The sequence below is a fragment of the Eublepharis macularius genome, chromosome 7 (assembly GCF_028583425.1).
Source record: "Eublepharis macularius isolate TG4126 chromosome 7, MPM_Emac_v1.0, whole genome shotgun sequence".
Classification (NCBI taxonomy): Eukaryota; Metazoa; Chordata; class Lepidosauria; order Squamata; family Eublepharidae; genus Eublepharis; species Eublepharis macularius.
The window spans coordinates 7,857,431-7,874,059 of NC_072796.1; the positions used below are offsets into that span (position 1 = coordinate 7,857,431).

General features: G+C 45.1%; 1 protein-coding gene across 4 annotated transcripts in view; it reads right to left on the reverse strand.

The window, feature by feature from the left end:
* RALGAPA2 (Ral GTPase activating protein catalytic subunit alpha 2) overlaps positions 1-16,629 on the reverse strand; it is a 236,345-nt gene that overhangs the window by 176,716 nt on the left and 43,000 nt on the right. For all 4 annotated transcript variants that reach the window (XM_054984495.1, XM_054984499.1, XM_054984496.1 and 1 more), the window contains 6 exons: positions 14,230-14,403; positions 12,831-12,968; positions 11,025-11,173; positions 4,552-4,663; positions 2,776-3,013; positions 1,688-1,852 (listed from right to left, as the gene is read on the reverse strand). In XM_054984495.1, coding sequence (XP_054840470.1) covers positions 1,688-1,852; positions 2,776-3,013; positions 4,552-4,663; positions 11,025-11,173; positions 12,831-12,968; positions 14,230-14,403 — 976 coding nt within the window. The remainder of the gene's footprint in view (positions 1-1,687; positions 1,853-2,775; positions 3,014-4,551; positions 4,664-11,024; positions 11,174-12,830; positions 12,969-14,229; positions 14,404-16,629) is intronic.

Below are 16,629 nucleotides of genomic sequence, written 5' to 3' on the forward strand. Positions count from 1 at the left end.
GGCCCAATCCTACTTCATTGGGATTACCTGCCTGCTGCTACAAGCTTCTCCTCCACCTCTCTCCCTTTCAAACTCATCCATGCTTTCATTTCTCAGCCTAACCTTGGGCAGAGGGTTAATGGGATTAGAAGCAGGGTTTTAAGGTTTGTCCTCTTTAATGATAAACTTCTTGCTACCTTGAGCCCAAATTGCAGGAATGCTAGGAGGGAAACCATCTTGGCTGGTAGGAATAGACCAGGGGTCCTCAACATGGTGCCTGCACGTGCCATTGTACCTGCCAACACCTTTCCTGGCACCTATCATGTGTTTTTAGAAAATGACCAGATGGAGCTTTAGTTTAGCAGGGCTGAACAAAGTGGCCACTGGAGATCTGTTTTGGTTGTGGAGATTCTTTTTTTAAATGTTGATTTGGCAACATCTGCCACCACAGCACAATGGTTTTCACTGCATGACTGAAGGTAAGCTGTGGTTAGGCAAGAAAACATTTTTAAACAATATGTTCATTTTAAAAGTTATCCTGATAAACAGGGCTTCTGCCTGAAATGTTGAAGATGTACCATTAGAGTTACAGCCATTTTGCGGCAGCCATTTTGTAGCTGTACTAACCACCCTGTGTCAGAATTCCAAAAGTGTCCACAGGATCAAGAAGGTCGGGGCCTCTGGAACAAACTAAATTCTATAATCCACAAAACCGTGAACCAGCAGTCACTAAGTATATTCATGGCCAAGACAAGATTATCCTCTAGCTCACACTCTTTGCAGCTACAATGTACCATATCAGCTCTCTACACTATATGGCTGAAACATGTTATTAATATAATGATAAGTTGTGAGTTAAAGGAATTACACGTTTAGAAAGATTATATAACAATAAAAGGTTTGCAATCCCATTGGTGATTAAGATTTGAGTATGTCAGATTTGAAGGTGACATGGAGTTTTGGCTGCAGTATTTTATCTGCTGTGCTGAGCTGCAAAAACAAGCTAGGAACAGCTGTCAACGGACTGCAGACGAGCCTCATAAGCTGCATGGAAATTCAATTTCTTTGGCAAAAAGAAATGCGACTTCTGAATCGCAGGTCAATGGAACAGGCCTTCCTCCTCTCTGGCTTTACAATTTTTAAGAACTTCTTGCACCGAAAGGATATTTTGCTACAAAGAGAAATCCCACTACCGAAGAGGTGATCAAGGTTTAAAGCTCAATATATCATCCCATTGACTAGGTTTTACTAATAAGAAACTCACAAAGGGAAAAAATCTTGGTTTTGCATCAGCCAGTTTAGCAGGACCTCTTATCCACAGCAGCAAACATAAACCAAGCCAGAAAGAGCTCGCCCATTCGTCAAGCTCTCATCCAGAATACAAAGCAATGCTTTATTTTATTATTTGTTTATTTAGAAAATATGTATGATGCCTATCCAGAGACATGTTTGAGGCAGCACGGGGCTGTCAGATCTTTACAAAATTCTGCATCAGAGCCATGCAGGCAAAAGATCCAAATGTGTACGACTGCACAGGAGCTAAGGTCATAAAATAAAATAAAATAAAATGTTTTAAAAAGTTAGTCCACATGCTTAGAAGACCCAATGTCACATGGCAGAATATGCATTCCAATGACTGTAACATAAAAGTTACTAACACATCAAGTTTCTGATGGACAGGTAGGGCATTAAAGAGACTGAGCCTCACCTGTGGCTCTCTGCCGTACCACATTCCTTGCTTTCTCAACTCCTGGGACCCCTGAGGTGGTAGCACTCCGAAACCTCATTGGTTCTACAACTTCAGGATGATTCCTCCAGCTTAAAGAAAACGATCTGCCGACTGTAACTGTCTTCTGAGTTTCTAAAACGCCCCCTTTCACACAGTGAAAGAATACAGGGAAGGTAAATCTGGTGTATGCATATCATTAGACAGGAGAGAGATTTTAGAACAAATACATTCAATGAGTTTGTTAATGTTAAGATGGAAAGGCCTCTTGATACTGTATAAATTGAAACTTTCGAGGGCTGTAGCTTTGATACTGAATGCAAACTTTAACTTCAGGAGAATTATTTCAGATAGAAGTTCAAACAATGGGAACAATCTATCAAGAAGATCTCTTGCTGAAACGGAGTTGAAAAGCATTAACTGCTGCATCTGTACATTTCAGTGGGATTTATGCCAGCGAATTTCTTCATGAATTTCTTTATGTGTATGTTTATTTAGTTGAAAGAAAATGCCTATTCAGAAATAAAAAAATCAACAAATAAGGCAAATTTACTTGAATCACGCAAATTAACCACAAACTTTAGTGATTTCTTACCATCCAATGTGAAATGGCTTCTGTTGAGAATGGGGTGTGTGAAGATGGAACCTGACTTACAGTAACAGAAGAAGCATACAGGCAGAATAGAAGATGGAAGTGGCAGTTGGAGAGGAAACAGAAAACATGTGAGAACAGGAATCATGGAGAACAGCTGGACTCAGCTTTCGGAAAGATGGTCAAACAACGTTACAGTTTTGGGCAAGTTGGGTCTACGTTCCCCCCACGCTGCAGTGCCAAGCCAAAAAAGACTCTCTCTGATCTTGGTAACAACATTCCATGCAGCTGTTGTATGACAGCAGGGAAAGCACATTGGGTCGGGGAACAGAGATCCAACTGGCCAAAAAATGTAGTACATGGTATGGCCTGAAAGGAACAGCTTACTGGGCCAAACAGACAGGCATATTGGCCTAGACAGCCGGCAAGTATAAAGTCTCCCACAGTAACACAAAATTTTAACCTAATTAGGGTTTACCTTTCCCTCTTTGTATCTTCTCTTTTTGCTCACTTAGCTTATCCAGTGGTAAATTGGTCATTTCAACTCCATACACTGTTCTTGCCAAAACAGATGTCAGCGAATCCATTATGTTAGCCCACTCCGTTATCAGCTCCTCCCAGTCTGTAAGGGAGGACAGCACACGGAGCAACTCATCCCACAGTTCTCGAGAAATGTAAACGCTCAGGTTTGCTCGGATCCAAGCCACAATCAAAGTCTGAGGTGGTGGGAGAAGAAAAGGAGCTCAGATGAATGAGAAAACAGAATGACTTTTACGTTAAATCAATTGTTTTCTTTAGAGAAAAGATCCACACACACACACAATAGCTAAGAATTTAGGATCCCAGTCACAGCACAGTTTAAACAAAGTTAATATCTTAGTCCCTTACAATGGTTCATTTGTCCTCAGTCAGATAATCCTACTGTATAAAAGGCTAAGTGTATTCAAGACAACTCACGTCCTACCCTGGTGCGCCTCCAGAGGGCGCTGCTGTTGAGGGAAGCTCAGATGAAGCAGCCAGACCTCCAGAGAGTGTGCTGCTGCGGGAAGCCCAAGCTGAAATCAGGTGCGGAGCAGGTAGCAATGCTCGCCTTTCGCCTTCACCCAGCTGGGATCAGGAGCAGACCAGGTGGCAATGCCCATCCCCCACCTTCACCCAGCTGGGATCTGTAGGGGAGCAGGTGGCAATGTCCTCCCTCCGCCTTCATCCAGCTAGGATCAGGAGTGAAGCAGGTGGCAATGCCTGTTCCCCATCTTCACCCAGCTGGGATCAGGAGCGGAGCAGGTGGCGATGCCTGCTCCCCATCTTCACCCAGCTGGGATCAGGAGAGGAGCAGGTGGCAATGCCCCCCCACTTCACCCAGCTGGGATCAGGAGCGGAGCAGGTGGCGATGCCTGCCCGCCACCTTCACCCACCTGGGATCAGGTACAGAGCAGGTGGCAATACCCGCCCCCTGCCTTCACCCAGCTAGGATCAGGAGTGGAGTAGGTGGCAATGCCCATCCCCTGCCTTCACTCAGCTGGGATCAGGTGTGGAGCAGGTGGCAATGCCTGCCTGCTCTCCATCCAGCTGAGATCAGGAGGGCAGCAAGTGACAATGTCCATCCGATCTTCACCCAGTTCGGATCAGGAGCAAAGCATGTGGCAATGCCCTCCCGCTGCCTCCACCCAACTAGAATCAGGAGTGGAGCAGGTGGCAATGCCCACCCCCCTTCACCCAGCTGGGATCAGGTGCAGAGCAGGAGGTAATGTCCGCCTCCATTCACCCGGCTAGGATCAGGCGCAGAGCAGTTGGCAATGCCTGTCCCCCTTGCTTGGCTGGGATCAGGTACAGTGAAAGTGACCATGCCCCCCCCCCCCCGCCTTCATCCAGCTGGGATCAGTGACGGAGGAGGAGGGAATGCCCACCTTTCCGCCCTCCTCTTTCTAGGGCATGTTGTATTTTCCCCCACAATGGGTTTTGTTGCTAGTATCCCCATATTCTTCCCTTGCTCTTCTAGAAGCCAACGTATTAATTTTTATCATCTAATTACAAACCTGTCTTAAATCTAAGAGATTCTGTTCTGGCAGTTAAACTACTAGATAAGTAACACCATATCTGGGGGGACAGCATTGCTGAAACTGCTGAAAAAAACCCAGCCCCCTCTACCTTTCACTATATTTTTACCCATCCTCTTTCTAGATATAATTTTTAAGAAAAAGCATTTTAGTTGTCTGTTTCAGTTTAATGTTCCTTTACAAAGAAAGAGACATACCCGGAATAATAATCCTGCTAAACTTTGCGCAAACAGGTCCTTAATTTGGTTATCCTTTGGCTTGTGCATGATGGCTTCTGTTATCCTAAGAAGTATTTGTAACATTTGCTCCCTAGGAGATAATTGAAAAATCACATATTGAAATAACAATGACAAAGTTTGATTTATTCTTAAATAGGAAAGCTATATACTAATTGTCTTAGGTAGATGGGAATTCTCTCTTCAATATCATCTGTGTTTACATTCCCTCAGAATAGAATCATTGATCTGGAAGGGTTCTTACAGACCATCTAGTCCAACCCCCTGCCCTACAAAGGAATAAAGCATCCCTGACAATTATTCGTCCAGTCACTTCTTGAGGACTGCCAATGAGGGAGAACCCACCACATCTCTAGGCAGCTGAACCTACTCTAGCTCTCGTCTGGAGACTGAGCCCTACAAGGACAGGCTGAGGGCCTTGGGAATGTTTAGTTTGGAGAAGAGGAGGTTGAGGGGGGACATGATTGCTCTCTTTAAATATTTGAAAGGCTGTCATTTGGAGGAGGGCAAGGAGCTGTTCCAGTTGGCAGCAGAGGGTAGGACCCGAAGCAATGGGCTTAAATTACATGCACAAAGGTATTTTGGGCTTAAATTACATGCACAAATTACATGCACAAAGGCTGGATATTAGGAAAAACTTTTTCACAGTTAGTTCAAAAGTGGAATCAGCTGCCTAGGGAGGTGGTAGGCTCCCCCTCACTGGCAGTTTTCAAGAGGAGGCTGGATGAATACTTGTCAGAGATGCTTTAGGCTGATCCTGCACAGGGCAGGGGGTTGGACTAGATGGTCTGTATGGCCCCTTCCAACTCTATGATTCTATGAATTACTCCTAATGTGAAGAAATTTTTCCTAATATCCAGCCAGTACCTTCCCTCCTGTAATTTAAATCCATTATTGTGAGTCCTACCCTCTGCTGCCAACAGCTCCCTCCCCTCCCCTAAATGACAGCCTTTTAAATACTTAAAGAGAGTAATCATGTCTCCCCTCCACCTCCTCTTCTCCATACTGAACATTCCCAGGTCCCTCAGTCTCTCCTCGTAGGGCTTGGTGTCCAGGCCCCTGATCATCCTGGTTGCTCTCTTCTGCACCCGTTCCAATTTGTCCACATCCTTTTCAAATTGAGGCCTCCAGAACTGCATACAATACTCCAGGTAGGGCCTGATCAACACAGTATATAGTGAGACAATGACATCCTGTGATTTGGATGTTTTGTCTTCATTGATACATCCCAAGATTACGTTTGCCTTATTGGATCCTACCATCTGCAGGTAGAAGGAACTTGTGTAAGTGGATCTTCCCATCCTTCCCTTGTGATCCACTGCACATCTTGGAGAGCCTCCCTGCTGAGGCTGCGGGACCCTCCTGTGCTCTATTTGGGGGCTGCAATAAGGAATGGGAAATGGAGAGACATCTCACCTGCTGCTCTTTCAGCATCAGAGCAAGCAAAGCCCTTCATTGCAGTCCCCCCCTCCCCACTGCATGTTTTGATCAGGGAAGTCTTTAAACCTCAACAGAGGCTCTCCAGGATACTCAGGGGCTTCTGGGCTGGGGGAAGGAAAGATCTGCTTATATACACTCCTCTTCCTTCTGGGCGGGAGGCTGCAAGTCAATATTTTTCACCCTACTGTTTTATAAAGAGAGTTTATAATTGAGAATGGAAGATTTGTATTCACTTACTGTGAAGCTTCCTTTCTCGGTGGTCCAGAAGTGGGGCAGTCCTTACTTTTGGGGATATAGCTTCTCCTCTCCAAAGGCAGGGGCAGTCAGCTGATTTTGATCCCGGAGGGGAGGGGCTTGTCCCTGGAATCACCAGTCTGTTCCCAAGCCCTGTCTCCCCATCACGATACCAGAAGGGAAAATAGTAACTCCCCTCAATTTTTTAAAATAGAAAGATCCCTCCCTTGAATCTACTGGGAGGAAGACTATTGTCCTAACTTCATCCAATCCTAGAAGCTGCCCTGCAAGAAAATTGGGTGGGCAGGACTGCCCCACTCCTGGACCACCAAGAAAGGAAGCTTCACAGTAAGTGAATACAAATCTTCCATTCTCCAGTGGTCCTAGGAGTGGGGCAGTCCTTACTTTTGGGACATACAAGAGCAGCATACCCCAGGGTGGGTAGTCCGGCTTCCAGGCCTAGAGGGTGTGTTGTAGTACCCTCCTGCTAAAGGTTGTCTCTGGGGAAGACAACTTATCTATCCTATATTTCTTGATGAGAGAATATACTGATTTCCATGTGACCACCTTATTGATCGTTTCTAACGACTAAAAGATTTATAGGCATCGCTGTTTCCCTTAGTGTGTGCACCCTGACATCTATGGGCATCTCCAGACCTCTGGCTTGACATGCCAGAATTATGTAACCTCTGATTTACATACTTAACCAAGAAAAGGACACTCTGGGACCCAAGAAAAACCTCCTGCAAACACACAACTAGCGTCCCAGACTTCTGAAACACTGTTTAGTCCTGCCAAGTGGAATCTCACATCTCTACATATATCAAGGTAGTGAGTTTTATTTATTTATTTTCTTCTCGTGCTTTGGATTAGATTAGAAAGAGGGAAGTACTATCTCTCCTGTCCTACGAAAACATGAAGCTCACTTTTGGAAGAAAGTTGGTTTTGTTCATAATTTGCACTACCATCTTGGAGGAAAGGGCATGGCTCTCTATCTACTGCTAGTGCCTGCCATTCTGACACTTGTCTAGCTGATTTTATTCTCATCTGAAAGATCGCTTTAAAGGTCAGTTCTTCTAGGGGAAATGAGGTCGTAGGCTCAAGGCATCTTTTGTATACTGCTCTCAATACCAGATTAAGATTTCACTTGGGAAAAAAACAGTGAATCCTTGGAAGATTCTACAATGAGGTCCCCTTTTAGAATCCATTGCCATGAAGGTGATATATAAGGGAACGTCCCTTCCTAGAACCCCTAATTGTTGGAATGGTCACTACTTGTTGTCTAAGGGTGTTGGTATTTTCTTCAACCCCTCTTGAAGAAAGGATAGTAACTCCCTAATTAGCCCAAAAAGATTACATGATTCTATCCATGCACTCTTCTGGGAACTTGGCAGAAATTTTTATAGACACTGTGGAACTCTTCCTGGAGGCTAGCATAGTACAAATCATGCCTTCTGTTTAGTCCAACCCTATTAGCTGTTTTGTGTTCGACCTCCACACTGTGAGGCTGTCAGAGCTGGTCTGGGGTGTCGTATTGATCCCTTCATCAATGGGCCCTCCTACAGTGGAGGTGCCAGGGATCCATGCTTGAAAGATTCTTCAGGTTTTGAGACCATGTCTTTCTGGACCTGAAGGTTGCTAATAGCATCACTTCTGCACTTTACTGAGTAATCTTCTGAACAGCACTGAGCAATAGCTGTACTGTGGAAGACATACAGGATGTGTGAAGGCAGCTTGCTGCTCACATCATCTATCCCTACGGTTTGAGGGTTTCTTCTCCTTGCACCTTGTTGAAAACTGTAGTAGACCAGTTGGGGAATCTCTCTGGATAGCATCCATTCTGCTTGGTTCATCACTGAGCCAGTTCGCCTCAGAGTTGTCCTCCGTATAAACATATAGTGACCTGTGGGAAGATTCTGAGATTCCACCATACCGTGTTTGATGGCTCCGAGTTCCAAAAGGTTTACTCAGTTGATCATTTGTCCTTCAGCCAGATGACCTATGCCATTCTTCCTTCGGTGTGGGATCCCCATCCCCAAAGACATGCCTATGGTCATCACTGTTCTCTCTGGTTCCTTGAGTGGGACACCATCGTGGGACTGAATGAGGTACAGCCACTGGTTGTTTTCCTGTTTGATCTATCTTGGACCTCTTGTGATCTAACGCCCCATGGTATGGCAACAGGCATTTCTGAAGTGCAGAGATCAAGACGTCGTTTGGATATGGGAAAGGAGCCACTCTCCGTGGCCTAGCCATGGTATCAGATACTAGGATTCTGATGAACACCATAGGTGGCATTTTCAGCTCAAAGGAAAGGGCCCAATGTTGGAAGTCCCTCTGAGAGATCGAGGGAAGCCCTTTACCTATCTGGAGTCAGACCCCCACATTGGAATGCCTCTCTTGCCCATCTGAGAGTCTAGTAGCTAGACTATTTATTGGTGTGCCTTCAGGACCTCTTTGAATTCCTTATTTCCATCCTGGGCCATCCCAGTTCGTTTGTTCGTTTGTTATGGCTGTGACTATGTAATTAGGGGACATGTAATTTCTTCCCCCTTAGTGGTGGAAAATGTCATCCAGTCATAGTTGCCTCTGCAACACTGATCTTTTTTGAAGGTCTCCCATCCAATTGCTAACCAAGGCCAACCCTGCTGCAGTACTGAGATCTGATGAGATCTGGCTTGCCTGGACTGTGATATCACAGTCAGGGGCTGTGATAAGGTCAGAATCATCATTTCCCCCCAGAACCGCTAGGTAATTGAGACTGGTTTACCCAAGGTCAGCCACCGAGTTCAAGTAATTATGGGATTCGAACCAGCAGGGTAACGATTTATGGCCCAGCACTTAACCACAACATCACAGCAATGCATTTCAGGCTTCCTTGCCTGGTGAATGCAAACCCCAGACCTCCTCCCTTTCACTAGTCTCTTGAGATGCCCGGGAGTAGGCCAAGGCCTGGGAGTCAGGCAAGTCTAGGCTGCAGGCTTGCACTCTCTGAGGCCTGGAAGGAGGCTAGGCCTGCCTTTGCTGACCTACCACCAGCAGAAAATGTTCCAGGCATTCTTGCCTGACGGGTCCAGGCCCTTGGTCTTTTTCTCTTTCACTGGCCTATTGAGAGGCCTAGAAGAAGCTGAGGCCTGGGAGTTTGGAAAGTCTAGGCCACAGGCCTGCACTTTTAGAGGCCTGGGAGATGGCTAGGCCTGCCTTTGCTGACATTCTGCCTACAGATATTTTCCTGCCAAAAGGAGAAATGAAAGTGCACATCACAAGTCCTGGCTGAAAGAGAAACAAAGGAGGGCTCCTTTTTATTTAGGGCGAGCTGGCTTTGAGGCTTGTGCTACTCTTTTCTCCTCCCTCCTTCCTTTCGCTGCCCCCGTTACCTGCAGGATCAGTCTTACCGCGGATCAGTTGGGGCTGCCGGGGTTGGAGCAGGTCCTCTGCTGCTGCTGGAGGTGGCTCCTTCCAAGCCTGAGGGAGTTCCCGATAATATTGGTCTCTACAACAGGCTACCGTAGACTCAAACACCGCACCCTCTAGCCGTCTGAGGGGAGGTACTCCCAACCCGAAGGTGGGGAACCTCGGTGGAGTTTTGCAGATGTGGCCATGGAACCTAGGAGCAACCTAGGGCTGTCGGCTCTAATGCTGCCATCGCTCTGAGCGAAACGGGGGTGGAGTTGGTGGTAGGGCCTTTCCTTTCCCCTGTGAGCTCAGCACTGCCTGTGGCCTTGGCCTCCCTGACTACTGGGATTACAGGCGTGCATCGCCATGCCCGGCTCATCTCTGGCAGTTTCTTCTTCACCGGGATCGCTGTGCTCTGCAAAGTGTTGCTGAAGATGTCCTGCTTGGATGGCAGGGCCAGAAAGACTGATGATTCCAGGAACAAGCCCCTCCCCTCCAGGATCAAAATCAGCTGACTGAGCCTGCCTTCGGGGAGGAGGAGCTATAACCTAAAAGTAAGGACTGCCCCACTCCTAGGACCACCAGAGAAAAGAAAATTGCTGAATGGTTCAGATCAATTGAACTACACAGCTTTCTTTCTTTACTTACAGGACTTATAGCTTGCCTTTCTCATTGAGACTCAAGGTGAATTATACAATGTAAGTCAAATACAATCAACAATAAATAATGCTATAGGAAAAGCACTGAAGAAATCTAAAACAGAGCTGAAACAAAGCATTATTAACAAGACATGGTAAACTATGCAGGATTAGCTGGTACTATCAAGATGGATAGCCATGTTAGTCTGTAGCAGTAGAAAAGAGCAAGAGTCCAGCAGCACCTATAAGACTAACAAAATCTGTGGTAGGGTATGAGCTTGCCTGAGTCACAGCTCACTTCTTCAGATACTGTATAGTCTTATAGGTGCTACTGGACTTTTCCTCTTAAGTGAACTGTGACTCACAAAAGCTCATACCCTACCAAAAGTTTTGTTAGTATTATAGGTGCTATTGGACTCTTGCTATTTTCTACTACCTAGTACTATCATACACATAGAGACAGAGAGCATATATATGATACGGTGTACTATATTACTGTGTTAGTCCACAGCCCCCATACCTTTCTTAAAGCAACTTTCTGAACCGTTTCATTATAGTATAGCTCTATTACTTGTTTTTAGAAACACCCTCCTGAATAATTTTGCACAGTTTTGCACAGCTTGCAGAATGCCAGGGGAGTGGGAGCCTTCCTGACCTCCACAGGCGAGTCATTCCATAGCTTAATGTATTACACCCAAGCTTGTAAGGGAGACGTTTGGAACTTACCAGGTTTTTTTGTTCATGGGCAGTTCCATTATCATGCGTCTAAAAATACTCAAGACTGCTCGGCAAGCATCGACTTGCTCCTTCAAGAGTGCTGGAATTTCAGTACAGGGCTCCAGCAAAAAAACGTTTGCGGAGTTTGTCAGGAACACCTTAAAACATTTCAAATGACAGGGAAAAAACAGCAGAGGATGAATTCCATTCAGAGTTACTTTCTAATGCTTAGCCTCCCAAACTCCTATGATGCTTTCAGAAAAGCCACATCAACAGCAGCCCGTATGCGGGCTTTCTCTGTGGTGGCCCCTACCCTATGGAACAGCCTGCTTGAGGAGGTCAGGAGAGCCCCCACCCTCCTGGCTTTCCGCAAACAATGCAAAACTGAATTATTCAAAAAGGGCCTTTTTTCTCAGCTAAGAGGGTGGTATTGTAGGAAAGGGATCCCAGATGTTTCACTAATGAGTTAGAAACCATAGATTTCACTATTATGTTGCCTTACATATTATCTGTTGCTTTAAATATGTACTCCTATATATACTACCTGTGCTTTGTGTTGTTCAATGTAAGTTCTAGAATTGATTGTGTTCTGTTTCAGCAACTCCTCAACCCATAGTGGATCCTTGCTAATACTATATCTTTGTAAACTTACATTCGTTTACCCTATGACACTGTTTATGGAAATGTTCTTGACACTGTATGGAAATGCCTGCACTTGTCCTTGCCACTGATTGTACTAATCTCACGCTATGTAGTCTGCCTTGAGTCTCAGTGAGAAAGGCAGAATATAAATGACATAAATAAATAAATAAAATAAAATGTCTGCCAAGCAGCAATCACATGACCTATCCTTATATAGCAAAAGCTACACAGAATATGGTCTCATCATCACATCTGAGCCACACTGGGCCGCCTAGTGCCGTTCTCTATCCTTGCAGGAGAACAACAATCACAACTGGAACTTCCTTTCTCCGAAGAAAAAGATGAAGGTCCTGTACCTTCTGAACTCTGCCAGTCAACAGGGGCTCTGGATGGCACCCCATGAAGAGTTTTTTCCTCTCCAATAATGTTAAGGAGAACTCCTATAGTGTTTTACCTAATAAAAATGTATTCTTCCCTTCGCTTTTTTTCCCCTAGAGACAGACAATGACAGGATCCTTTTGATGAAAAATGCCCTCCTGTATTTTTCTGTAGCTTGTCCTCAAAGCATTATTTTAAACTGCTACCTAGTTAAGAGTGTAACAGCACACTGAAGCAATTTAATGCAATTTCCTAATTTTCTTATCCCTCCCTGTTCACAGTGCTTAAGGATGGGTCAGGAAAGAAAGATCAGTTTGCAATAAGGACAGATGGGAGTCTATATGGCTCAGGGTTCTTGTATCCCAGCAAGGGGCTTTCAAGGCCAGTGAACAGCAGAGATGGTTTGCCATCGCCTTCTTCTGCAGAGCAACACCAGTCTTCTTTGATGGTCTCCCATCTGAGTACCAGATAAATACTCAGATGGGATACCAACCCTGCTTAGCTTCCAAGATCTGACAAGATCAGGCTATACCGTGACGCCTTTCCTCCCCCTCGTATTCATTAGTTCTCTAAAAATAAAGCGAGGCTGTTTGCCCAACAGTTAGTTTTGCTTAAAACAGACACCTTCAGAAACAAAAACAGGAATGGAAGTTCAAAACCCTCTATTCAGTCTAACAATGCAATCCTAAGAAGAGCTACACTAGTCTAAGCCTATTGAAATCAATGAGCTTAAGCTGGAATAACTCTTTTTAGGATTGCACTGTAAGTGTTCCATTTCCCTCATAAACAGCTTACCTGTAGCGTAGCTTGAACACCTGCTTTAATGTTCTTATTCTCCTCTTCTAATATACATCCTCTGCTAACAGCATTAGAGAAGGAGTGGGTTCTTCCCCAACTGGAAGATCTTTTATGTCCAGACTGGCCAGATGTAAGCTTTCAAAAACAGTAATCCACATATGCTGGTTAAGATAGTTATAAAGATATGACAGTATAAGTTGTAAGAAAATGCCACATAGTGGCTCGTGAAGTCACCCTCTGACCCATCAAGAACCTGACAATCTTAAATTCAGAGGATTTAGCTGTGTTAGTCTGTAGTTGCAAAATAGTAAAAAATCCAGTAGCACCTTTAAGCCTAACCAACTTTATTGAGGCATAAGCTTTCGAGAACCACTGCTCTCTTCGTCAGATGCTACTGGACTTTTTACTATCTGACAATCTTAACACACTCCAATAGTAAACAAGTGAACAGAGATGCAACCTCAATGAAGCCTGTGAGATTAAGGACCTATTAAGGTGTTGCTGTCCTCATGTGAGCACCACTGAGAGGTTCTTCCATACTGTGGCATCCCAAGTAATAATGTCCTTGTTGTTTCCAGGATTCCACCCAAATTAGATGCTACCCATGCCCCAGAACTGACCATGTAGCAACTCACCGAATTCTAATAACTGTCCTAAGGAGGACCTTAACATAAGGCTCAAGAAACTGAAGCTGCCTGTGCTCTGCTGACCAAGGAGACTATCCCATCAAGGGCTGAGCTTAAACTACCATACTGGGAACATCAGAAGACTGCATTATACTGAATTAGATCATCAATCTATTAAGGTCCGTATTGTCTAATCAGACTGGAAATGGCTCTCCAGGGTGTCAAGCCAGAGGTCTTCCACATCACCTACTGTCTGATCCTTTTAACTGGAGAAGCCGGGGATCGAACCTGGGATCGTAGGCCAGCTAAGCAGATGCTCTGCCCCTGAGCCTCAGTCCCTCCCCATTCATATGGGAGAAGGCAGTCTTGGAGGCATGCAGGCAGCATATGACGGAGGCAGCTGTTCCTAAATAGGAGAAATGCATGTAGAAGCTATGTACGGCAACGCTGCAATGGTGGTGCTAACAACCATAGGCTCCACGAGATTAGAGAGCCAGTTTGGTGTAGTGGTTAAGAGCGGCAGAACTCTAATCTGGAGAACTGGGTTTGATTCCCCATTCCTCCACTTGAAGCCAGCTGGGTGGCCTTGGGTCAGTCACAGCTCTCTCAGAGCTCTCTCAGCCCCAACCACCTCACAGGGTGATTGTCATGAGGATAATAATAACTCACTTTGTAAACCTCTCTGAGTGGGTGTTAAGTCATCTTTGTAAATCCCAAGGACTGCACATTATACACTTTCTACCTATATTTAGAAATGAACAGTAGCATACATGTTTGCCATCTGTCTCTGCTGGTGAAAGATCCAAGGCGCTTTCATCCTCTTGAACAGCTTCTTTCACATCTGGCTCTTCCATAAACACCGGCTTTTCTTGCAGAATCCACTTCCTGTAGACCTTCATTACCTTCTCAGTTGAAGATATCTCTGACGAAGGTAGTAAAAAAGCCTAGAATATCAATGGGAAACCTGAGTGACACATCATGGAGATAAAACTGTGTACAGGTAAAGACGGAAGGCATATCATGGACCAGCCCCTCCTATCAAGACAGAATCCATCCTGCCAAAAATATGCAGGGGCGGGGTGTTTCTTAGACACCCCATCACTTTAACTCACCCTGCCAACTGCAACCTAAAAGAAAATGGAGCACATTGAGAGCTGCTGCAGTACAGTGGTTAAGTGGCTTGGCTGCGAATCAGCACTCTGCTGGTTTGAATCCCACTACTGCCATGAGCTCAGTAGGTGGCTTTGGGTAAGCCACTCCTCTCAGCCCAGCTCTCCAGCTGTATTGTGGGGATAATAATAGCACTATCTTGTTCACTGCTCTGAGGCACTAATCTGTCTAGAAGAGTGATATATAAGCGCAGTTATTATTATCACTTTTATTATCACTTATGTCAAAATGACACAATAAAACCTCATGAAAGCAAGCTAGAAATGATGGAGAATGCTGATTGGGAAGAAAAACAGGAGACTGGCTTTTGTAGAATAAAGAACCAAGATGACCAGAAGACTAATTTTAGAACATGCACAACCCATTTTATCTGTTAACACTCCAACCGTATGAATATTTACGGGCAACAAAGAAAACTAGTACTGTAACTTATTATATCCTGAATCTGCATGATGGGGTGAGGATTCATTTAAGTGAAAAATGAAAGACTAGGAGAATAACTAAAATCAGAACAAACCATGTATGCATTAGGCTGTAGTCCTATGCAAACTTACTTGGGAGTAACTCCAATTGAACACAGTGGCCTTAACCTACACATAGACACACTCAAGGATTTGGATCCCTGAAGGATTTCTGCAGGTGAAAAAGTGGAGGATTTCCACCTATTCCCCCTTCCCTTGTACTGTTCCTCGGGGGTTCCTCTTCTTCCCCAGGGCAATGTTTGGGCTGGATATATTTGGGGCTGCAACAGGAAGCAACAATAATATCACACCCCAAGGAAAGAAATCCCTCTCACGCGCATGAATCTTCTGCGGCTTTTTTTCTGGGAAAAGTGGTGGTGGAACTCAGAGCGGAACCACAAGTGACAAAAGGCACAGATTGGACACTTGTCAGCTTCCCTCAAGTTTTGATGGGAAATGTAGGCAGCTTGGCGGAAAGTTGGACAAGTGACAGTTGAAAAGTCCATTGGACAGCAGTCAGAGAGCAAAGCTGCAAGACTAGGATGCCTACATCAAAACTTGAGGGAAGCTGACAAGTGTCCAACCTGTGCCTTTTGTCACTTGTAGTTCCGCTCTCAGCGGGTTGCCCTCGGAGAAAATGGTCACATGGCTGGTGGCCCCACCCCTGATCTCCAGACAGAGGGGAGTTTAGATTGCCCTCTGTGAGGGCTGGAGATCAGGGGGCGGGGCCACCAGCCATGTGACCATTTTCAAGAGGTTCCAGAACTCCTTTCCACGGTGTTCCAGCTGAAAAAAATCCTGTCATGCATGACTGTACCCATTCATCCATGCCAATGTTAGTTCTGATGCTTATGTTCTAATGCCAGTTATTGTAACCATAATCCTGGTGTAACTCAATTTCCTGTTGCTAATATTCTAACGGTTTCTCAGGCTTTCACAGGTGGCTATCTGTTGAGCCCGACCTTGGACTTTCCCTCGGACTATGATATGTCTTTCTTCTTAGTGGCGCAGCGTGATAGCACAAATATGCAAAATGTTCTCACACCGAAAAAGTGGCAAGGGATTGTTTGGGAATTGGGAGGGGGAAGAAAAGCAGGGTAGAAAAGAGATGTATTTTTCCCATGTTGCCATTCTTATCAAACTCCTACTCAAGCTACTTAGAAGCTTACCTTACTCCTAAGTAGACCTTTGGACCTGAATATGGAAAAGATCTGATTTCTGAATAAAAGTCATTTAACCAAGGACCTAAGTCTTGCTATAATGATCCAGGGATCTGTCTCCCATATCCTGTCATCCAAAGCCTGACAAAGCCCTGCTCCTAGCCATGGTGACTGAAGGGAGCCTCCATCTACAGTGGCAGCATACCTCTGAATTCCAGTGCTGGGAGGCAGCAGTAGCAGAGGTCTTGGCCTCTCTACCCTGTTTGGCCCTCCAGGATACCTGGCTGGCCGCTGTGCAAAACAGGATCCTGAATTAGATGGACTGATGGTCTGATCCAGCAGGCTCTTCGTATGTTTTATATTAAAGGTTTTTTTTAAA